The sequence below is a fragment of the Vespa mandarinia genome, chromosome 15 (assembly GCF_050613455.1).
Source record: "Vespa mandarinia isolate Hongniang chromosome 15, ASM5061345v1, whole genome shotgun sequence".
Taxonomy (NCBI): domain Eukaryota; kingdom Metazoa; phylum Arthropoda; class Insecta; order Hymenoptera; family Vespidae; genus Vespa; species Vespa mandarinia.
Window position 1 is genome coordinate 5075210 of NC_140824.1, and position 25136 is coordinate 5100345.

General features: G+C 34.6%; 1 protein-coding gene and 1 long non-coding RNA gene across 10 annotated transcripts; one reads left to right on the top strand and one right to left on the bottom strand.

Moving 5' to 3' along the window:
• Positions 1-92: 92 nt before the first annotated feature.
• Positions 93-22770, top strand: LOC118449679 (uncharacterized). Of its 8 annotated transcripts, none has more exons than XM_035884517.2 (15): positions 93-392; positions 740-797; positions 1909-2040; positions 6579-7094; positions 7175-8435; positions 8538-8703; positions 8786-8995; positions 18459-18576; positions 18666-18797; positions 19016-19039; positions 19201-19236; positions 19338-19502; positions 19590-19709; positions 19790-19863; positions 21560-22770. In XM_035884517.2, the coding sequence occupies exons 3-15, from the start codon at positions 1939-1941 to the stop codon at positions 21744-21746; spliced, it is 3111 nt and encodes a 1036-aa protein (XP_035740410.2). In that variant the 5' UTR covers positions 93-392; positions 740-797; positions 1909-1938; the 3' UTR covers positions 21747-22770. The 8 variants fall into 8 exon arrangements, with proteins under 8 accessions (XP_035740410.2, XP_085517638.1, XP_035740417.2 ...); XM_085661512.1 differs by lacking the exon at positions 740-797 and having other exon boundaries at positions 6579-6908; positions 6969-7094; XM_035884524.2 differs by lacking the exon at positions 740-797 and adding an exon at positions 20643-20658 and having other exon boundaries at positions 21560-21703.
• On the bottom strand, positions 19706-24574 carry LOC118449692 (uncharacterized). 2 transcript variants are annotated; one of them, XR_014983007.1, is made up of 4 exons: positions 24337-24574; positions 23176-23954; positions 20550-20752; positions 19706-19965 (listed from the first exon to the last, which is right to left on the bottom strand). It is a non-coding gene; the product is annotated as an uncharacterized LOC118449692 (long non-coding RNA). The 2 variants fall into 2 exon arrangements; XR_014983006.1 differs by having other exon boundaries at positions 20550-20821.
• Positions 24575-25136: the final 562 nt, after the last annotated feature.

Genomic DNA, 25136 nt, shown 5'->3' on the forward strand with positions numbered 1-25136 from the left:
GTTTTGGGTGATGGTGGCGAATCTTACCGAGTTCCGTCGGATAAAACCGAATGAAAACCGAGCTAAGCCGAATTGGAACGAGCGTGAATGACATCACGACGCATGTCCCATACTATCGAATATATCCAAATGACAGGTGGTGTTCGGTCTGCTCGACTCTCGAAGGTACGGTACGTAACGCGAATCGGCCGAGTACGATAAATCCTTTTGATTCTAACGAATCAAAGAGTTTGACATTAAGTCCGAAAGGATCTAAATCGAACGATCCATGGTGTGGTGACATGTTGGCGGGATCAGTGCGTCGTTTGTAGCTGTCCTCGCGTTGAGTTTTATGATGCATACCACGAGTTCATACGGATCGCTACCCGGGAGATTCAATTGCGTGAGAAGAGGTGAGTAAACCTTCTATCTATTGATGATATTCATGTTTAGTCTTATACATTACTTCGCAATCGTCATTGCTATAAGCTATTTGTACGGATTGATCGAAAGTAACGTCGCTTGCTCCTCGAATACTTTAAAATCTTTTGACAAAGCTCAAAAGAAAGAAGTGGTCCCGATGCGATCGAGGGGCAGGAGGATGGGCAAGGCAATTCTAATATAAAGAGGACTGTCGATGAGAAGATATTCCTGTACTTAAGGAATCCTCTTGAACGAAGAGGAAACGCGTGACTTGCCATAGCAAAATCTTAACAGCTCGTTATGAACGTAGACACAGAAATGTCTTTCTTCTTTTCAGCATTTTTCAAAGAATCCTTCGCCAGCCGAGAGATCGAACAACACGGAGTTTCTTTTGTGTGAGTAAGGAAGTATGGATTTGGCGTGACACGGTGTATATAACGTAGAATATGATGTAGGCGTGATTGCGGATAATCTACATAATATCTATCTAATCGTACATGGTTTAAGGTGCATGTGTACAAGGATTTGGAAATTGATTTTTCATCACTTTTTTTTCGACAAAATCACATCCGAGATATACTTTTATTCTCTTCTTCTTTTTTTCTTTCTGTTATTCGTTACTTTCGCTTTTTCGAATTGCAGAGGAGTGAATTTTCCGCACGAGTACGGTATGGCACACAAGTTGCACTTGCTCGCATATATACAAGTGGAGCATTCACGAATTCGAAATCGACTTTTAACTCTCCTTTAATTGTCATTTTCTCTTACATACCATATAAAATGATTTTAAATAGATATAATAGAATTGAAATAGATATAACGATATAATAGTAATGGCGTAAAATTGTCACGTGGAAAATTATTTTTTTTGTGCAAATTCATTCGTTTTTCAATTATGTAGTACAATACAAACTTTTATCGATAAGTGCAGTACAGCTATGAGCACGTACGTTGATTAAATGTTTCCACTGATGTCAGTTAAATGAAAGTATCTAATCAGTTTAGCAAAAGTTGAAGAGAGAAAGACAAGGAAACGAGAATACGAAGTTGAATAGATAAAAAAAAAAAAAAAAAAAAAAAAAAAAAACGAAGAATTTATAAAGATTTATGTGTGACTTTTGTAGTTATTCAATTTCACTTTTGTACGAGCACGTTTATTTTTTATCGTCCATAGGTAAAAATGGTGATGGATCCTAATTCTGGTGGCCATTATTTTGAGGATTAATGCGCTTTAATAATTCTCAGCATAATATCTTTTTACAGCTTGGTAATCATCAATTATAACATCCCCAATATCTCAACCATCGATATTCAAAATGGACATTTTTAAGTAAAATTGATAACAAAGTTGATTAGTGTAGTTAACTCGAAACTCTTGGCTATAAATTAACATACAAAGTACTAAGTGATGATGCTTTTAGCAATGTTTCAAAAAAAATACCTTACTATCTGTGACATTTGTTTCGAACATATGGATAATAATTAAACGAAATTTCGTAAATTTAGATTGTGCTGGCTCGAAGTTGGCGATCTTACATGGGGCAATGCGTGTCGCGTAAGGCGGGCGCCGTCATCGCAGCATCCGGCCATCACGATTCGCCCTCCTATAGAATTATGGAGAAATCCGCGAAAATTCAGGTAAAAGCTCCACGATTTTATTCCTTTTGTTTTATTCTTTTTTACAGATAATTATCAAGATTTTTCAATCTCGGATAACTATGCACATATTAACGATTAATAATTGTAAATTAATTATTAATTTCTTCCTTCTCCCATTGGAATCCTTTCTATTATCGTACGATCATGGTCCTCCGTTCCCATTCACAATTTCTTTACCTATTGTCTCTCTCTCTCTTTCTCTCTCTCTCTCTCTCTCTCTCTCTCTCTCTCTCTCTCTCTATCTATCTATCTATCTTTTTCTTTCTCTTTCTCTTTCTCTTTCTCTCTCTCGATTATTTTGTTGACCTCAAATTGCGTTCGTCGACTCCACGCGAGGATTTCTCATACATTGCTTTCGCACGTTCCGCTCGCGATCGGTAAAAGGATCTTTTTATTGAACGTATCGCTTCTTCGTACCGGTACTTTCACGTGTACCGAACTGCGCTTTGGTGTTGCCGCTTAAATAACATCGACCACGAATTCTGACTTCGAAAATCATAAAAAAGAATTCTTTCTCCGAATTCAATATTTTTTTTTTTTTTTTTTTTTTTTTTAGAGAAAACTTTTTTGTAAACCTTTAAGCAAAAATAACTTGATCTTACGTTTGAAAAACTCTGCAGTTATCTACTTTAATCTCCAAAAACATTCTTGTAATATTATATAATATCCAAGTTATTTTTACTGTACTACGTGCCCACATACTTTTCAGTTATATTCCATTCAGTAATTCTAAACATTGGCGTAAACATCAAGTCGCTTATCTTATACGAATCATCCTCACTTTTTTACGAAAGTAGAAAGGAATTTTGTAGAGATTTAACGTCAAAAGACAGTCTCACGCTTCATTTTATCATTCTCTTGTCGGTTCGATTCACAACCATGAGAAACTTTCCCTATATTTCCTCAATTCGATGTTGGCAAACTTTGTTCTGTAAAAATATAATTTATCTAGATTCAATATTCAGATTCAATCGCGTTGACGCACGTTTGCGCGTAGGAGGTCCATTTTACTATTATGTGTTATCGTCACAATGTACGACATAACTAGGTATAACATAAATTTCTGTTATTACAAGTTACATTAATGTTACGTCATTGAAATCGCGAGTACGCGTACTTGCTTAGAATCATGAAGAATATGCGTGTTTCGTTCTCTCTCTAAATTATTATTCATTCAGAATAATTTTTTTTCATTCACGTTAAATTCATTCCTCGAAAAATTACACACATTTTCAATGTAAATGACATCATATCGGTTTATCATTCTTTTTTTATTTTTTTTTTTAGAAAGCACAGATTGTTGATAAAAAACTTGTAAAGGAAATATCGATCCCATAATTAAAATCTAGTTGAATAAGATGCGAATTATAAGGTATACTACTTGTGTCTAGTCTTTACTATTTAACTTCATAGCTCGTCTCAAGTTCCAAACGCACAAAACCATCGTCTCGTGGTTCTCGTGTCGCGCGTGCCGTCGTAAATGTCTGGTTTATTCATCTATGTATGTGTATGTACTTCTATCGTGTGCTGTGAAAAACACTTACGCTACTAGATTAATCGCATTAGATCATTTTATTCTCATTCTTGGTTCGTCATCAGATAGGAAAAAAGGCGATTGCTTGTTATCTCAAACGGTTTCTCACAAAGATATTTATGTTGATAAAGAACACAGTTTCATTTCTTTATTTCTTTATTTCTTTATTTCTTTATTTCTTTATTTCTTCATTCGATTGAAAATAATAATGAAATTTTGGCTAAAGATCGTGCAAATTCATAAGATGATTCGTTTCGTTAAAAATATTTTTTTCAATTAATTCCTCGCGAATCCACGATGGATGCTACTTGAATGGAAACCGATTCCTATCTTCACCGAGTCCGTCTACTTTCCATTGTATTTGTATTATGCTCCCTGACTCTAGAATACCTGCCGGAAGCTGCAGAGAGAAAGGGAGAGAAACATAGTGGTGCCTGGGTTCGCTCAGTCTCGAGCAAGGTGCACACAAAACGACGAGTATACATACTTATATGTAGGTATATGCCTATGATTGGTCGCTCTTTTTTAACGCTCCAACGTCAAAAGGCAGGAAATTTAAAAATGTTAAAAGATCAAAAAATCACTTCTTTCTTTCGTCAAATCGATATCGATATTTTTCGTTTTTTTCTTTGTTTTTTCTTCCTCAACGGAAGTATCTTCAAGAAGAAAGGATTGTTTCTTTCAAGATCATTCAAGACCGTACCCTTGACCTCGTACTTTGTCTTAATCCGTAAAAGGAAGGAATCGAGCGTGAAAAGGGCAGCGAGGTCGATGATGGCTAGCATGCGCACGCTCGCTACTGGAAAGAAGAGATAAAATACAAGTTAAATAGCCTTTAATTCTTCGATTATATCGAGCAAATTATTTCAATATACATATCTTGAAAGTGAGTCTTTCGAATAGAATGATTTCTATGAAATTCTCTAGTATGCATGAGGAGAGGGGGGAGAGAGAGAGAGGGAGAGCTACGCGCGTCCCTTATGAAAAAGAATCACGGTAGCGAGGGTGGAGGGTGGGCGTCGAGGATAGAAATAGGCTGGTAGAGATACTAAGCGATCGTTACAGAGAGAAACAAGTGTCACTCCGGCCACCGTAAGATTCGAGATTCCGGGGGCGAAGAATTAAAGAAGAAGACAAAATAAAAAGAAAAAGGAACGTCTTCGCACGTGCGAGTCCTAAGTATAGCACTAAAATCTAGAAGAGAGAGGGAAGTAAAAGAGATAGATAGATAGAGAGAGAGAGAGAAAGAGAGAGAGAGACAGAGAGAGTACACGGACACACCCGCAAAATCGAGTGCTCGACGTGCTCTCCACACTGGCAAAGACACTGTGCAGTGGCGTCGCGACGCCGGCGCAGTTTACCGGATCGATCCGATGTCCGTTTCGTCCTAAGTTTTCTCTTTCCGACGTGAGAGAGAAGAGAATGCTGGAGTGAGAGGGACGGTAAACCAACAACGGAGACGATAACGGCGACGCCGACGACGACGACGACGAAGGAACAAGAAGGGAACGTGAAAATGTACGATAACAATAAGAATCATACCAATAACGACGACGACGAGGAGGAGAAGCGTCTTCATCGTGCGACGTGATGCGTTCGCGAAGACGTAAAGAGAAAGAGAGAGGATCAAATTAAGGGTAGTAAAAAAAGATAGAAATACTAATAGAGATAAAAGAATTCGTTCATAGAAAAGTTCATACAAATCGTATCGTAGAAGCCAACTTTTCTTCTTCACACATTAGCCGGTTAAAAATATTTTCGACTACATTGGCGTGGAATGACGTGATTGCTGCTCTAGGAAAAGACGAGTAAGAAATAGAAAAAGAGAGAGAGAGAGAGAGAGAGAGAGAGGGGGAGAAATACAGATAACACGTTATTCGGTGTATCGATCGATCGTAAGACCGATCTTTGGAAAGTCTCGGAGACATCGAGTCATCGAAAATGGATTATCGGTGCGCCACCGGCACGAGATACGACGATGATGTCCTGGAGAACGAGAAAGGGTTGTTCGGAGCCACTGCGGTAAGGAGAAGCGCTCTTCCTATCAGCGTGTGTGTTCGTTTTGCTCTAAAAATAAAACCAATAATAAAAGAAAAAAAAAACCATCAAAAAGAAAAAAAACGACATATTTCACAAATGTGCACTTTGAGAATGTTGTGAATGTGATAATGGAAAGAAGCGAGTCTCTAAAATATTGAACATTCATTGCACGTAATTCTTATGCGATTGCAATTCTTTCCCTTCTTTTTTTTTTCTTTCACCGAATGACTAATCGCGCTTAGCACGCATGCGCGACATTACAATTCTAACTGTTATGTGCACACTACACAAGATGATCGGCTTCTTCTGAAATATTTCTTTCTTAATAACAAGAAAAACATAACATAAAAATGTACGTTTCGATGCGTTATCTAATCGTACAACAAAAAGAATTGTTTGACGCAGTTTCCATCTCGATCGATAGTTCGAATATGACGATGCTTTTCACGATGAAGTCATTTCAGTTTTCGATTACGAATACATACTCCACGAAATTCATGAGCTCCGGGAGAGACACTCGAGAGAAACTTTCATCTAGTTCGTTGAAACGGAGTCGCGAATGGATACTCTATTTCTGGAGTTTCTGTGTGGGGTTGGCTCGTCTCCGTAACACGATTTTTTGGATAACTATTTTACACTTTGACAAAACGAACTAACACTACGGTTCGATAAGCTTTGTCGATCACAATGCACATATTTATTTACCTGTACAAATTAATTCGACCATTATCAGCGCCTTTAACACGAACGAGCCGAATGTAAAGCTCTAACGTTACGTTTGAATTTTGTTTGTTATATTTCCCATTTTTTTTATTACTTTTAACAATATAAAATATAAAGAACTTTTCATAAAGTATCTCAAACTAATTTCTATCTAATAGGAAGAAGATCATTTTCTATGCAATGCAAATTTTCCGATCCCAAATGGACGCTTTCGTTTCAGAATGACAATAAGGGTGCATCGAAACGTGGCACTCCGTGCACGCGGGGTACTGCAATGTCGTTCGGCTTTCGTAGAAGACCTACCACCGGAATCCCGATACCGATAACAAACTATGCGACGGACCTAACGCTATTACACCCACGATCTAAGTCAGCCGGTCCAGAGCAAACTCGTAGACGCGACGACGATGTTAATTACCAGGTCGTTCAAAACTCGTCATCCGGAAGATCAACGCCACGACTGGCACCGCCGAAAAAGGAAGCTACTGGCGTATCGACCAGAACAAATCGTTTTGGGTACAGGCAAGCACAGGGCAGATACACAAATAAGGTCGGTGACATTTGCAATAGTCATAGCGTTAGTCACTACAATCAGGAAAGATTTCAACAGCATCAACAACACCATCACCACCATCAACAACAACAACAACAACAACAACAGCAACATCACCAACAACAGCAACAACATCAGCAGCACGACAGTCACGTTCCTAAACAACAGAACAGAGTTGTACAGGTTTGGATCGTTTTTATTTGATCGATTTACTCGAGTATTTAATAACGGATGAAAAGCTGAAAATATTCTTTTTTCCAAAGGTTTATAACGTAGCTGCAGGATCGAAGCTACGAGCACCCTCGTCGCACAACAGCGGCAACAATAATGCCATCAATAGCGATGTCAATCGAAGAGTCTCTGGCATTCCCGAGTCAGTAACAAGATACACGTTACATGCAAGCCATCTACCGCTTCCTCAGTACGCGGTAAGAATGAACGAGACGAATTCGAAAACCGCAAAGACCGTCGCTAATCAAAGTAGAAAAATATCAACTGGTTCAAAGAGCTCGGCTAGCTCGAAGGAAGGCTCAGGTACAGAAGATTCTGGTGTGAGTAGCCATCAAAGTTGTCCAGGTGAAAGCGAAAGGGCCGAAGGTTATGATTATTTGGATGGCGCTACGACAGGTAGAAGAGGGTTTGGCCGAGCCAGAAATTTAAAAATGGTAGTCAGTGGGAAAAGCTTTGACGTTAGAGATGTTGGGGATGACGACAGCACCGTCACCGAAATATCTGTTATACCGTTGCCAAAGTGCTTTGCGAGTCCTAATTTAAATACCGGCCTGGTACGTGAGAGAACAACGCAGTATCAAAGAATCGTGAATAAGGACAATAGGTACACGAGTTCCATAACGTCGATGTCAACTACTTCCTCGGAGGGATATGATGAGGGTCTGGGCGAAGAGAAGGTTTACAAAGACAGATCTCGTACCGAGAAAATACCTTCCATTAAGTCGGACTTTAGTTTGCCTAGTTCGGACGATCCCGAATATGGCCACGGGGAAGCAATGGCAGACGAATACTCGTTGAGCTCGAGCGACGAGTGTCAACGTTCCAATTCGAACTCTACTCAGCACATAAAGACCATATCAGATGCGGCTAAGAATGGGAATTTACCGAAAAGTACTCTTCGTTCCGTTCTTCTTACCATCGAGGATCCTGCATTTGCAGCTGCTGCTGCTACCTCAACTGCATTAATAGACGACGAAACATCACCGGTTGATAGTCTTTTCGACAGTCCTACAGCCAGTATTACGCAATCCGATGACAAAGTGTCGAAGAAGGAATGTGTCATGGAACGATCTGGGAATACCATAGACGACGACAGTCCTGGTACGCCTACTAATGCCTCCAACTCGCTCAGTTTGTCAGAGGGAAAAGAATATTTTGACGATGAGATCGCCGATCAGCCTGGTTTGATATTCGACGATAATTCGGTTGTCGCAGTCGAGAATCAATCTTTGGCAATTAATCAAGTGGTCACGGAAAACAGTCATACGTTGGTTGAATCAATCAATAAATCAAGTAAGATTTTAATCGTCATGATGTAACGTAACAAAGACAATGTAACTGTTTATCTTTCCTCGGTTACAAATAATTGATATATTTTCTTTTTTTTTTTAACAGATATACAACCTGGAAAAAATTCAGGTATCAGTCCACTTCATGGAAAACGAATAAGTCGTGCTGGAAGCGTCGATACGTTATCTCCGTGTGAATCAATCGCTTCGGACGATTTGATGTTAGATTATGAACGCAGCGATGCAAGTTCCACCGAGGATACACATAATCGGTTAGTAATCGGCGTTGTACATCTTAATGAGATAGATTTCAATTGTTCCTATGGCTCTAAATTTTTCAATGTCTTTCTCCAGATTGGACTCCAATCCTGCATTGCACGAATTAGACGATGCTACCATACTTTCTGAATTGGAGCAACAAGGCGAGGAAGTGATGAGACAGTGGACTTCGCTACTGGGCACGGCTCAACCTATGCAACAGCAAAGTGCTAATTCAAATACCGTAAACAATAATATCAACAACAGCACCTCGAACAACAACAATCATTCCTCTACGGAATCTGGGTGTGTATTCACACTTTCGTTGGCTTCGTAGTTGGGCATTTAAGTGTTACTATTTGTTTGGTTTTCTTTTTCTTTTCTTTCTAATAGTGTCCTGTTTATCGATGTATGAATTGTTATTGTTGTTGGAGATGGGGGAGAGTAATTGCATCTGTAACACGTAATATTGATCCTGGGCTCATATCTCTTCCGACAATGATTCACGATTCACTAAGGAAATAATTGAAATTGTTTTTTTTTTTTCTTTTTTTCTTTTTTTTTCCCCAAGTGATAAATACAAGTAATACGTGGTCACTGGAGCAATTTACAAGTGTATAGCACTTTGTATAGGATTGATTCTTTTGTCATATATTTATATTTACAAAAGAGTTTCATTTGCTTTACCCGTTGATTGTCATCCTATGGTTCGTGCGTATTTTTCCGCTTTCGCCCTTTTGCAAAGTGTTCGATTGATTATACATGAACGTCGTTTTGAAGTAAGACCGAAATATAGCCGTCTCACGAAAGCATGTCGCCGAGATTCATTCTACCTTATTGCAGGGGAATCGTATAGCTTCGCAGAAACGAACATTTGTAAAAGTGCAGATCATTTTGTTCTTTCACTAGAAAATATTACAAAATATTTTCAAACAAGCAACGTACGATAATGGGTTTGTTTAATATCGTTTGATTTAAAGGAAAGCTCGTTGTCTTCTCGCTTTTAACGAGCATTCTTATATTTATTAAGATTTTATTCTTATACCGATTAAGATTTTCTACGTGCTTTCTGTAAATGTACCGATCGTTCATATTCTTCCATATACAGACTGTTTAAATGCGCATACGAGCCACAGCTAGTTTTATCCATATCGCTAGAAGGAAGCACTTGAAAGGAACTTTTTCAGCTTTTTACAGTAGTCACTTGTATCGTCATTCATAGATAGTAGAAATCTTGAAACGTATATTAAACTTATATTATCGTGTTAATCAATATCACGGCGATCAATTTTTTATCACATTTAACAGAAGGAAAGTGATTGTACCAGTATATCATATATATATGTATATATATACATATTCATATATATATATATATATATATATATATATATATATATATATGTATATATAGCGTTGATCGAAAATGTTTGCTATTCGTAATGAAATTGTGTATGGTTGATTTGTAGTCACCTAACCACGTCTCTGCGAAGATCGACGTGACGTGTACGCAGTAAACGGGCAACCGAGAACGCTAAAAAGAAATATTAAAAGACAAATAAAGCGGCATGAATGCATAAAATTCGAAAGGCGGGCCGACGGTGAATTTCAGCGATAGTATTTTGTGTTCTAGCGCACTAGTAACACGAGTGAAGCAATTACAAATCCCCGATGAGGACTGCGCTGGTGGGGACTACTACCAGCTGACATATCCTAACTAGCAACCGGAGTTCGCCGGGCCTCCTCTCTCGACACCTAACAAAACCGATGTAGAGCAGCAAATTTCTCGATATTTCCCAAACGGGGAACGGGTTCAGACAGATACAGCCTGACGAGATACGTACGTGTGTTTACAAGAAAGCGTAAGGGTGGAATGCGTATTACGTGAATGAACGTTGAGAGAGAGAGAGAGAGAGAGAGAGAGAGAGAGAGAGAGAGAGAGAGAGAAATTAGAAAAAGCAAAGAAAAAATGGAGATGTCGAGTGAAAAGAAAGGGAGGAAAGGAGACAAGGAAAAAATAGATAGGGACGAAAGAGAGTAAAAGGAAAAATGAACAATAAGAAAGAAAAAGAAAAAGAAGTGTCCTAAAAAAATTCGTACAAAGATACAAACGGTATACTATTCTTGCACTATCGCTGATCAACCAGATATGATGATTGTAATAGTTTACGAGCGTTGCCACGGATCGTGAAGAACGCAGAAAAATATAACAAGTTTATAAAAAAATTTTTTTGTAACGGCATAAGTATAATGAAACTATCTATTTTCCAACGGCCTCATAAATTGTCCCATTGTTTTAAAATCAGATGACATTCATCACCTAATTATCGTAGTTGTGCCGTAAGAATTTTGCAGATATTAGTAATATTTAAGCAATTAATCAGGTATGTCAAATTCGATTGAGTAAATTTTTAGTTATATGCCATAATTTAAAAAGAACCTTATAATTATATTCATGCTCTTAAAATGTTCCTTACTAGCTTTATCTTTTGATTACAGCCAAAATTTACATAGAATTTCGTGTATACAGCTGATATTCCCCTTATTTTTATTTTTAATCTTTTAATATGTGAATTCATTTAAATATACCGTTTAAATATATGTCATGTGTTTGACATGCCTGAAATAAATAAATACGTACATAATATATGCCTTCTCTCGAGCGTTCTCATTCCGTGGTAATAGGCTTTAGAGGGTTACAGATAAAATCTAAAGGAGAATAAGCTAGAGATTATTTTTCCAATTTCATACGTCCTTTTTGCCACGTCCGATAATTACTCGTCTTTTCTCGAGGTCTCAATGATGGGTTAATCGTAAGATATACTAACACGATACGATATAAACATATATGCACATATATATATATATATATATATATATATATATATATATATATATATATATATATATATATATAGATTTTTGGTATTTTTAAGGACTTTCTAATCAACCGGTAAAAATAATATGTGTAGCAAGTAGTCACTACTTTGTTCCCACGTATCATTATATCGCTCTTATCGTGTATTATTATATAATTGCATGCATACGTATGTACGAAGAGATCGTTCGATCTTTATATATTCCAAAAAATAATTACATTGAACTATATAAATATAAATTGAAGCGATTTTGTAAGAACGATCGATCGGATTTCAAACTTGATTTAAATCTCGGTGCTTCCTTTCGTATCGTAAAAAAAGAAACACGATTGTTGTCTTCTTATTCTCGAGCTATAGTTCAACGAAAGAAAAAAACGCGCTTGACTCTAATCCCACTGTTTTGCAGAGATATAAATGACTTTCAATTGGAGAATTTAGTTGTTTGATTGATAAATAATATCGCTTCCTTATCGAGCTACGGCTTTGAGAATAATGAAATACCTTGAAATATTTTCAGAATCGTTGAATAATGTGCTCTTTTTAAGTTCAACCCAATAGCCCTACACGATTATTTTTCTTTTTCCTCGTACCGATCGGATTCAAAGTCCGAATTTAATCAAATTATTGCATATACAAGCATATATATATATATATATATATATATATATATATATATATCAGTATTATTGATTTAAAATATGATGTTTATATATAAATGAATAACTGCTTGTACCGCTGATGCAACGCCAAAGGACCTCACTGATCGCGATTAAAGGAAAATAAACTGTTCTCTAAACATTGTTCGTCCTAAACATTGCGAAATAATCTAGTCTTCGTATTAGAGTTTAGAAAGCAAGTGCCATAATAAGAAGCGTTAAAAAGCGTAACCTCTGAAGAAACCAGAGTTTGAGAAAGAGAGAGAGAGAGAGAGAGAGAGAGAGAGAAAGAAAGAGAGAGAGAGAGAAAGAGAGAGAGAGAGAGAGAGAGAGAGAGAGAGAGAGAGAAAGAGGAAGAGAGAGAAAGAGAGAGAGAGAGAAAGAAAGAAATAAAGAAATAGAGATAGGTACACGTTTCCTTCGTGTTCCTAAACGATATTAGGGGAAACTTGTAAACTATTTTTTTTCAATCGATGTCCATGCTATTACTCTCTCGCAATAAAAATATGTCTATATATACACAGGTTATTATGTCTACTATAATAAAATACGAAAGTTATTCCCGATATTATCGTCGCAAATATCGTGTCGTTCGCTCGAAGGAAATCGTTTATGTGGGAATCGTTATGTGAGAAAAATCAAAAACTAGAAGAAAGAAGATTAGTTCGAAGAAAAGAATGGAAACGCGATGACGATGAAATTCCATCATTTTTCGATGTTAACAAACTATCTTTGACCAAAAAGAAGAATATGAACAATTGATCGAATTAGAAGAAAAAAGAAAAAAAGAACGAAAGAAGAAAGGAAGAAATGAAAGAATGATTGTATTTACGAATCGAACGATTGCATTAATGTCTTTTTGAATTTTGAGAAAGAAAAAAAAATAATGTGACGAACTAAAATGAAATCTAAGAAAAATAAAAGGGATAGTGTCGCTAAAATGGATTTCTCATTATTTTGGGCGGAAGTACGAGAAGGAAGTTAACGCGAGGGAAAATTTTCAAGAAGATTACAACGAGATGAGATCGTTTTCTTCTTCTCCACTTCTTTTCCTGCTTTTCCTCCTCGAAGAAAGGAAACCGATCATCTACGAAGAACGGGTAAATAATTTCTCATCAGCTACATATCTGCATTCGCCTCCTCCGTAACGAGTAATGACTATATGAATGTGATTTGTGCATTGTCCGGAAAGTCTTCTCTTCTTCTTCGTGTGTGTATATATATACATATATATATATATATATATATATATATATATATATATATATATCATGTTTGAAGAATCTGCAAAACAAAACAAAAAAAGGTTTTCTCATTCGTTGCATCAATCGTATGAATTTTGCGCGAAAATAAAGATAAATATACATATACATATACATACATACATATATACATACATATATATATATAAATATATATATACATTAATGTCTCTCTATGTATATGTATATATGTGTATGTATATAATTCATAGACTTCCAGGATAATTGGCGGAGAGTAAAGGGACGATTCCAAAAAAAATGATTCAGTTTCGAGTGATCGTTTACGATGGCAATTAATTAACTCTTGTTGTAATAACTCGTTATTTAATCTCTTTGTTAACAAATATTATCTTCTTTTTATATGCACGCACATACATATATATATATATATATATATATATATATATATATATGTATATATATACATATATATATATATGTATATATATACATATATATATATATATATATGTATATATATACATATATATATATATATATATGTATGTATGTGTGCGTATGTGTACGTACATATTCACTAATCGTCGTTAATAAACTTAATACGGCAAAGAATATACTGAAAAGTTGGGTAAAGATTATTCGTTGGGAAATACGATAAAGACGATAAAGTTCTGCATTGCTCTGCGATTCTTCCTTTTTCGCGCACGGAACTTCCTTTTTCTCTCCGCTTTATCTGGTTTTTACACGACGCTTATGGCATGTAATATCTAATATAATTCCATTCAAGTTTACCCTACTACCGTAAAAATTACAATGTCTAGTAAATTTGCTTCGTTTAGTTGATTTTGATGTGCAAACATTTATATGTCCTTTGAAGAAAAACGTCGAATTCATAAAAAGTAGAAATAAAATGAACTAGATCGTTTCTTTTTTTTTGTTTTTCTTATCATTTTTATCGTTGTTCGACCAATGATTACAATACTCTAAAAGCATGAGATCATACCATAATTTTTCTTTTTCCTGAATGTCATCCCGAATATATATATATATATATATATATATATATATATATATATTGCATTTTTTTATTTCGTTGATACGACCTAGAGTAGTACCAATAGCCCCTAATTTCTATGCAACCAGAATGCTAGTCTTACGTATATTCACCTGCAACTGCAATTGTCGATTTTTTTATTTGACCAGAAAGACATTTGAAATTATTTTCAAATTTACAATATTCGGTATTGACGAAAATAAGGAAAAATTATTTTTAAATATTCCACTATAAAAATTTCGCGAAATCAAGGTGAAATATTTTCGAAGATTACGAATTTATTTCTTAATCGAACAAATCATATCGTGAATTGCAATATAAATTGAACTTTCTCAAAATCTTTTTACGCATTTATATTCATACAAAGAACGCGTTCGTTACGAACCGGTTTCTTCTTGCGTTAATAGCCTTGCCATTTCTATTCTTTTTTCCAAGAGTATAGTGATCTACTATGAAGAACAAAATAAAGGACATGTATAATTATAATACTTTGTGAGCGTTTAGAGTATCACTTTGAACCTTCATCGATTCGTGATCGACGATTCGTGATCGACGATTCTTCTTATTAACTATGTGCCTCTTAATCCGTTATTAATTAAATCGCGATGATAACGAATATATCTTGAATAGATCTGAAAAAATGAACTTGGATTAGACTGTATAAAAAAGTGCTCATTCAACGAATTTCATAGTTATTTTGCTTCGCCATTTCTTTTACGTTACGCATTTTCTTTTACAATTGACATTTTGAAAAGCACTGCACTTTTATTTTATGAAATATCATCATAAAAGTTGGGTGCTATTTTTCTATTGATTACCCTGCAATAAGTAAATCGTGAGTAAGTGTGTATGTGCAAATACATACATTTATTAAATGGTTGAGTCATAACTCGTATTATTTCGAGGTACGAAATGATTCATTAAGTGACTTCGCTCATTGTGAAAGGATAAAATAAATGAATCGCACGTCCCGCTAACATTAAGAAACTTTTCCCGATTCATTTCGTTTCGTCGTTTCGATTTTGAAAGAAATTCAAGCGCGAAGGTTTTATTTTTTTTCTTTTTCTTTTTTTGTTTTTTTCAATTGCGAAACTTCTATTTCATGAGAAACAGTTACATCGATGAGGGAAATCGAAATGGCGGAAGTTACTTAAATAGGTAAGCATCGTAAAGACAGTTGCTTACCTCCTATCTAACTCTTTCATTACCAATCAGAGCGTTACCAGTTAGCGAACTCCGATTTCTTTCTACGGTTTGTTCTATTAATTCTTTATCTTCTACGGAAACATTGACCTATCTGAAAAGATAGTCAAATCAAATGTATCTCGTTAATATTCTGACTTTCGTGTGGGATTAAATGTACGATCGACGTATAACTCGAGACATTAGCACTTTTGTCGATGACGATGTTTTCAATCAATGATTAGTTTAATCGAACATTCCTGCGATTAATCTCAATACGTTGCAAATATGCTAGGTATTTTTTTTATTTGTTTACAAATACAAAAGAGAATGGTATGATTTAACTTTGACGATATTCTTTTTTTGAATAACTTTATACGATTAGGAATTTTTAATAGAATTTTATAGCGAATAAGGATGAAAAAATTAGAAAGTGTTGTTCATTGATTGCTCGATTTTTAAAGAGTGATGAACTCTAACGTGTCGATATCATCGATCAACGCGTTTAAAAATTATCGAAAAAATAAAAAAAAAAAGAAAAAAAAAGAAAAAAGAAAAAGAAAAAACAAATGAAAATGAATAAAATCGATCTTCTCGGTCTGGCTTCAGCTTGGCTAACCCTTTGCACACGCAGCCAGCTTGCCCTTCAGTTTGCCCTCTCTCCTCGATTAAAAAAGGGAGGGGATCCTTCCCTTTCTCTCCTTCACTAGCACAAACTCCCTGGATATCGAGCGAAACGCTGTATTTTCGCGGAACGCATGCGCCATTTTACGACGCGCAATCCTCTCTTCTTCTTCCTCCTCCTCCTTTTGGAACTTTAACTGGTAGCAGCCGACTAGTCTGCCGATCGTCGACGGACTAACATCGAAGGTCCTTCAAAAGTGTGTTTATCCTCTTCGAGGACATTCCCCGAACGTGTTCACTCGGCCTTTGCTCGGCGTTTACTCTTCACGGCTTCTCTTACACATGTGTTTACGCGCGTGTATGTGCGTGTGTGTATTCTTATCCGTACACGTGTCAAATCTCGCACATTTTTCGCGAATGTTGACTCGCCAAGAAGACTTACTTCTTTGCTTATTCCTGTGATCCATCGTCTTTGTGGAAACGTGAACAAAAGAAAAGAATGACGTCCAAGAACGTTTCGTCACCGGAAGATCGTTATGAAGTTATACACCATCGTCATTCGCAACGAAACAATGTCTACGATGAGAAAGAATTTCTAAATGTATAATATCGATTTGTTAGATGTTCGATGTCTTTCTCTCTCTCTCTCTCTTTCATTCTGAAAATAACTTGCCAAGGGATTGAGAATAAATCAATGAAATTCCTCGTTTCTTTCTTTCACAGTGCGGCATGGATTTCTATAGATCATGTTAACAAAACGAAAACAATTGATTCCATTTTGTCGTCGATAACAACAGTCACTGGACGGACAAAAAATGTTGTTCTTCTCTCGTTTACGCACTCTGCCATTGTTTTCTAATTAAAAATTTGCGATCTTTACAAGTTAATAAGTAAAGTAGCGTCTATTTTTCAATCGAAAAAGTACACCGGTGGTAATCTAACTAGTTTTGTAGATCGTTTTATAGAGATAGGCAAACGATATCTATGTCTATCCGCACATTAACCACAAAATAAATGAAAAGTATCATTGGGTATATTTTCTTCTGGATCTGGTTTTACGCGTTTCTCACGCTCGCAAGACGCAATTCGATCAGAGAGAGAGAGAGAGAGAGAGATTTAACCGATAAAATAAAGCTATTTTGTCGTGCACACGCAAACGAACGACGATGGCCTCTTCTCGTGTCTCGTCGGGTGCTAAGAAACGAACAGTGCCATCGACAAGAATACGCGAGAACGATATCGGTGGTGGAACGTCGAATGGGAATTGCGAGGATGGTCGTGATTCCGGCTTGTCTTCGGAATGTTCGACACCGACGGGAGGTTCTCCGCCGCCTAGGCAACCAAAATCGAGTGATAATGTTATCACTATCAGTACCACCACTACCACTACTACTACTACCACTACCACCACCACCACGACTACCCCCACCGTACTTGTCCCAGTATCACGTGCTAAGTCAGAGTACGGCAGGTAGCTTTTTCTCCTATACTCTCACAAAGAGAGTACGCATTTTTTCTTGTATATAAATATTGTTCCTAATAAACATTACGTTCTCTGAATATTAAATATCATAACTTCGATAATCTTTTCCCGAGTTTTCTTTTAACACGTAGTAGCATGTAGTAATAGGTCCATTCGATCTGTAATTATTCGTATTTTCAACGCTGCTTTTGCAAATTCGGAGCCACTCCAATTTTGAATTAAATCAAATTTTCTTTATACATAATTTTTGTTTTCTTTTAAGAAATATTACCGTAAATTATTGAATGTAAAAATGTTTTAATGGAGGGGTGTACATGATCGTAAAACTAAAATCGCAAGCATGTCGGTAGTTTATCCAAGTTCTCTATGATACAGCGAAATTTTGATCGTTCTTGCGTTTTATCCAACATTTGCATGTTGCGAAAAGGTATCTGTTGCACGAATATCAACATTACCTATAATATATTCGCGAGAACTCTCACGATCGACTTAATTTCAATAAGGTCTAACATTTTTTCAAATGGTCCGACTTTGTTTATTCAAGTTTTACGAAATATAATAATTTGGTGTCTCGACGTAAAAATAATGCAATGTAAAATAGATCTCTCGAAAGAATATGATACGAATGAATGTTAAAAAATGATCGCTTACTTTATAATTGATTTCAGAATCACAAATGGGAGAAATTCAAGATTATTGCGAAGCAGGTCAGGTGCAGAGTCACCACGTTCGTTGGATAGCGTTCGTAGTCGTCAGATACCAAGTCCTCTAAGAACACCAAGAAGCGTGAGTATTTTGCCAAAAGAAATAAAGAATAAAAAGGAAGAGTATGTAATAGGTTGCTTAGATCTATCTCGACATAATTTTGATTTTAGATACCATCTCCCAGTTTCGATACGAGCGACGACACAACCATCAGGATCGACCGTGCCACCTTCCAGTACATGTTTCAAGACATTGTCTCTCTTAAGACTATGCTCTTAAAACTAAAAAGAGTACTTCAGGAGGTACGATAGTCAACGTTTCTTTTTAATATGTTTCTTTTTTTTTTTTTTTCTAGATATACATCTAGATTCTGCACGACTTGGTATTTAAAACAAAAACCGATCATTTCTCAACGTCGAATGTCTCCTTATTTTTTATAAATACTTTTGTTTGTCTTTCGATTAACAATTCTTTTTTATTTTTCATTATTGTACGGTCATCCTTCATTTTACGTTTCAAGTCAGGAGAGAACAGTTTGATGAGGGTACGTTACATTCGTTGCTTATGTTCTTTTCTTCTTCTTTTTTCTTTTTTTAAGTCAAACTCTATCGATAAGTCCGTATGTTAAATCACATATCTTAATTCAAAATGTGAGATTACAGTTTATATCAATTGATAAATAACTTGGTGCATTTTATTTTTCAGCCGGAGGCTCTCAACCCATTCGATAATACTATAAAGGTCAGTAAAATATTTAACGTTAATATCATTAATCGTCCAATAATGATTGTATGCACAATCGGTAAGTGATTTCCATGTCGTCTCATATTATATACGAGTAGAATGGTCTCTTCTACACCCTGAACGAAAGTGGTACAGCGGATGTTAGCACGTCTCCAGGCAGTGGGGGAAGCAGTATCGCTGATGAGCTGACGGATTTACGTAGACAGGTGATCTTTTTGCAAGGTCAAGTAGAAGATAGAGATAGAACTATACAAATACTTCAGGTAAATTTTATACTGCTTAATATTTATTTAACTTCATTGATATAATCAAGAAAACATTCTACTGATTGAATTTATATTACATTTCAGTTTCAAATGACAAAACTCAAAACTTCGAATGGTGCAGATATGGAAAGTAACATTCCGTCAGCGAATTTTAGTAAATCTTTACTTGTGGACATGTGCAATGCTGCCACACAAACCGAAAAGGTATATTTATTTCTATTCGGTGCGTGATGCAGAACGTAGTAATTAAATAATATAAGTTAATTCGTCACTTTTTAATATAGATACGACCTGTATCGGCAGGACCTTCGCTTCTGCAATCACTTCCACAAGATAGCACAATAGGGCCTCTCGTCAGGTAAGAGGGTACTTTTATTTCCTTGTTAGGCGTAATTAATTATTTATATATTAGAAATATATTCATAGTAACCAACAGGATTTTTTTTTTAACATCGATATACTGTAAAAAAAGATAAAAATAATGTTACATTGTTATGCCATATTTCTAATGAAATGATAGATATTCGATATTCGATATTATCAACAAATTATTTCATTATATATATGACTTATTTTTTTAACTAAGATCCATGGTGAACTAAATTATTGTCAACTGTTAGTCTAGGCCCTTTGAATTCGATCCTTTATTCTACTTTACATAAAGTTCTGTTACATCCGAGCATTCAATGTATTTATCTTCGCAATTGATTCGATTGATACATATTTACAGGAGCTATATTTTTATCTCTTCTATTTGATATATTTAGATTGAAAAAGAAAATCAAGTTGGTTATACAATATAAAATCAAAATCAACAATAATAAAACAGCAATTTCCTATAAATTTTATAAAAATAAATCATATTAGATTGTATTTATGTTATTGCTGTTTGATATTATAAAAGTTCATCAGACTATAAATTAATCGAGTTTTAATGTTAGAGATGGTGTTAATATTAAAACATATAAATATTAAAAACATATGAAATAATGGGAAAATACAAAGGACGAATATACTTTTAATCCGCTTCAAAGTAATACATACTTTTCTGATATCCCTGCATTAAATGCATCATAAATAACATGTTATTATTGCTGCTCTGGTCACAACCTCATGCGGATGATTTCATGCGAACAGCTTCAGGATTGGGAAGGTAGAGTGCACCAGTCTATGTGATTTATTATTGGGATATTTACTTCTTTCTGCACTTAATGCCTTTATATTTGTGCATCTCTTCTATCTAAAAGCTATTTGTTTGATTACATAGTAATCATATTTCTATTTGTGCTGCATGAATATCCAATGTTATTTGTGACCTATGTATATATTTTTGTTAACATATACATATATACATACATACATACATACATACATACATACATACATACATACATACATACATACATACATACATACATACATATATATATATATATATGTGTATACATATATGTGTATATATATATATGTATGTATGTATGTATGTATGTATGTATGTATGTATGTATGTATGTATGTATATATGTATGTATGTATATTCTAAGTACTTTATCATTTCTTAACATTTTATAAAACTTATACAAACAATGCAAATTAATAATACAAGATCTATAAAAGTTTCTTTTTTCGTGATCATTTCTGTCATAAAATACATGATTGCGGTTGCTAGAAAATTGATAAATAAATCCTTATTTTTATATGGATAAACCCCACTTTATGAAAGTAATAAGTGCAAGTCTTTTAATTGAAAGATTAACAGTATAATGTCAACAGCATGTATTATAAATAGATATATACATTGTTTCTGGAAATACAAATATGTTAGATAATTTTTCCTCTATCTATTCCAATTGTAATGGATTTACAATTCATGATCTTTCATGCTGCAACAAATAGCCTTGCACGGTAAGTGTGACAGGTATTATTGTTCTTACAATCTAGATACACACACACACACACACACACACACACCTTTCCATTTTATATGTTTTTTGTAATCTCTTAATTTTATTTCTTTGATGTAGACTTATTCAAAAAGATTCTATTTTGTGCAGTTGGAGTGATTCATGGAATTGCCAACGTCCCTCATCGCTAGGAGAGCTTAACCATTTTAGGAACCTACATAGATCAACCGACAATTCGCAACATGTATTGAGACAGCGGCAATCACAAAATCAAATTGTTAAGACAAACGCGCGAAGGAATATCATAAAGAAATCCCTTGAGCAAGAAAATAGTTAAGAATCCTGCGTTTACTAATTTCGTCGAGTCGAATGACACATACACGTGCGGTAAAAGCAAAATGATGCGAAACCCACTTTATTTACAATAAGAGTAGCATGCTTATCAATAATATATGAAATTCTTTCCTGAATGAATCTAAATTATATCAAAACGAATAGAATTTGTAATTATTTGATTGTTCCTATACCAATTCTTTCTGCTTTTACCTCACGTTCATACGTACTACTTTAAGTTTGCTAATACAAAGCAATGCAAATGGTAAAAGTCCCATCTATTATCAGTTAAATAGATGCGTAAATACGTACAATAAATTGGCGTCCATTTCATGAATCACTGTTCTATTCGCGTTTAACTCCCACCATCTTTTTATTATATTTCAAATCATTTCTTGATTGGTGGTAACGGTTAAATGGTCATTAGGCAAGATGCGAATAACGAATCTTCGATTAATTGTATGTAATATAAATAGCCGTTTTACTACTTTTCAAGAGATTCTGCTTAATTCTGCTTTATCTCATTAGTTCGGGCTAAAGTACCACATACGTAGCAATTCAATGTAATGCGATCTCAAACAGTATGCGTAACGTAATCAACATGGGATTGTATTGATGCGGAAAATATATTATTTGGAAATTCACAATATCACTACTTATCTCTTACTAATTGAATAGAGCTCGAAAAAAAATTTAGGAAACTATACGTTATGCTACTGTTTCTTTTTCTTTCTTTTTTTTTTTATTGTACAATTTTTGAGAAGTAATATTGATTTTATACAATTATACAGTCAGGGTATTATGTAAGTGTAAATTTGTCGTTTTAATTTATTTCATCTCATTAACATAATTCTTGGTGCTATTTAACTGTATCTAAAGTTTAAAATTTTAGAGAATAGAACATAATACATTAGATAAGATTCTTTTGCTGTAAAGAAGATATGATTTATAACATCTCAAATGTCATTATAGTGCTACTTTAATCTATGGAATTATTATTGATTTTTATGACTTTAAATAGGTAAACAAAAATTTGCCCATTATACAATGTAATACAAAGTCCACTATATATATAATTTATATAATATATCGTAGGGCAATTTTTACAGATTTCATGCTACTTAATACAGTCAAATAGAAAAACAAGCTATTGGTAATCAAGTAAAAATTATTATTAACATATTCGTAAATGTCTACATACATATACGTATATCTCTTAAAATGTGTGTACAAGGCAAACTCTACCTAATATTTGGAAAGGTTATTTTCATGTAAATGTATTACATCTAGACTAATTAGAAATTGCAAAATTTGCTTACTGAAATAAAAGTATATATAGTTTTACTTGTTAAGAAAATACTTACCAATAACCTTTATTATTATTTTCTTCCTCATTTCAATAGATAATCTTATGTGACACGATTCATACGTACCGAGTTATATTAAAACCATATCATTTTCGAGCCTAATCCAATCGCTCTAACCTAAATAAATGACAACCAGGATCGAACATCAAATAATTGAAACAAATTTTCTACGTCTGAACGTTTGAATAAACATTTGAATAGACCCAAGTGTCATAGGACGAGAACATATTGTAATCAAGACTGGACTCGCAGTTTTCGACATTTTTCGACATTTATAGTGGCGCCCCTAAACTCTGCGGCAAAAGAGACAAACCTCTCACCATGCTATTGATGATTTACAAATAAATATTGAGTGTTTTGTTTTTGTAAAATAGACGATTGTTTCCTTCTTTATGTATGTAAATCTATGATGAAATTTTCTTATCCAAATAAACGCATATGCATTTACCGTTCATCACTTGTACGGACGTTTTAATGAGCTTTGAGTGGAATAAAAATTAATACGCGCGCTCGTTGCTAAGTATGTAAGCAAAATCTAAGAAACGTGAAATATTATAAAATTGTACTTTCGATAATATTCCAATTATTTAAACAATCTTTAATGTATACGGAATACGATATACTAATATTTAAAAAATAATACATTCGCACAAACATTACGAAGATCGTAACACACAAGAAATTTAAAATAATTTTAATTAAAAATTTCAATACTTTAAAATATTCATTTCGTGGTTATTGTCTTTTTTTTATATCAACATATATGATCTTTTTATTGACTTGGACGATTTCTTAGATCAGTTCTCCTTTGTCGTCTGACGAGTAAAATTCGAAGGATGTCTTTGCTGCAAGTATCAACAAATATTTAATGTAAGTATATTTTTACATTGCCCGTTTCTTCAATAATTTATACAATTTCTTATTATAACAGTGATAGTAATAATTTTAAGCAATGATGTAATCGAGTATTTGTATCGCTAAAATAAGAATATCACGAAGTGGAAGTAATATTTGTTCGTTCGCATTTCGCGACTTAAGCTGCAAGTATTTTTGCATCGACTACGTGTAATGCAGTCTTTAGAGTCTGTGTTTGTTCGTAAAGTTTATTGCTTTTTTAACAGTCGCACAGATTGTATTTATAAAAGATTAAACTTCATTTGATTGCTCGCCTGATTCTCTAGGAACCCGCGGATTTTAAATTGGAGTCATCGTTTTTCTAATACTCACGTGGATGTTCGGGCGAGATTAATAGTCCTACCGTGGACTTTGTTTCATTTGCTTGAAAATTCGATTAGATTACCTCGTGAACGCGGATTTAGAGTAGTATAAGCATTACTTTAACGCACACGTAGTGTCGCACGGACGTGATTAAAAGTACTACCGAGGACTGCGCTTTTATTGTTCGAAATTCGGAAACCAACGGTCGTGCTTAATAATCCGTTTCATACATCTTTTGTTAGTTAAGAAGCCTGAAGCTCCCAAAGCTAAGAGGGATCGTGGAACGTGGATTTTAGAATAGATTCAATGTTAGCCCGTGGGTCTCCAGATACAGCAACCTCCACGTGGTGAGACCTGGGTCGGTAATACTTGCGATATATCGATATCTAATTGTAAATCATATAACGTAAGGACTACCGAGCGAATGGCTGCATATTTCTGAATTTTTCTAAAATCTTTTCATTCTTATTCTAACTAATACACGTACAAATATTTGTATTCAATAGGAAAACAATGTTTTCCTAATATTGTCATCTTTACTCGAGCAACTTCAAATTAATCAAAGCATCTCCTAGTGATACTTTTAAGAAGCTCTGTCAAACAGTGCCGTGTCAAACAAGTCGTGCCTCTGGTCTCCATTTCTAAAAACAATTTCATCGTATTAAATTATTAAAAAACATATTAAAATATTTTAATAGTGCCATCGAAATGGCGTTCGTAACTTCATTATAATTAATAAATAATAAAACTATTAAACAAACGCGTGTATAAAATTGATTGTGTGTCAAATTCTATTGCATTTCAAGACA

Excerpts from the sequence above, each read along its gene's own strand:
- LOC118449679 (XM_035884517.2), top strand. The coding sequence starts at position 1,939 with ATGGGGCAATGCGTGTCGCGTAAGGCGGGCGCCGTCATCGCAGCATCC. Across the intron at positions 8,704-8,785 it reads ACCGAGGATACACATAATCG|ATTGGACTCCAATCCTGCAT; the intron begins GTTAGTAATCGG and ends GTCTTTCTCCAG. Across the intron at positions 19,237-19,337 it reads CATTCGATAATACTATAAAG|AATGGTCTCTTCTACACCCT; the intron begins GTCAGTAAAATA and ends ATATACGAGTAG.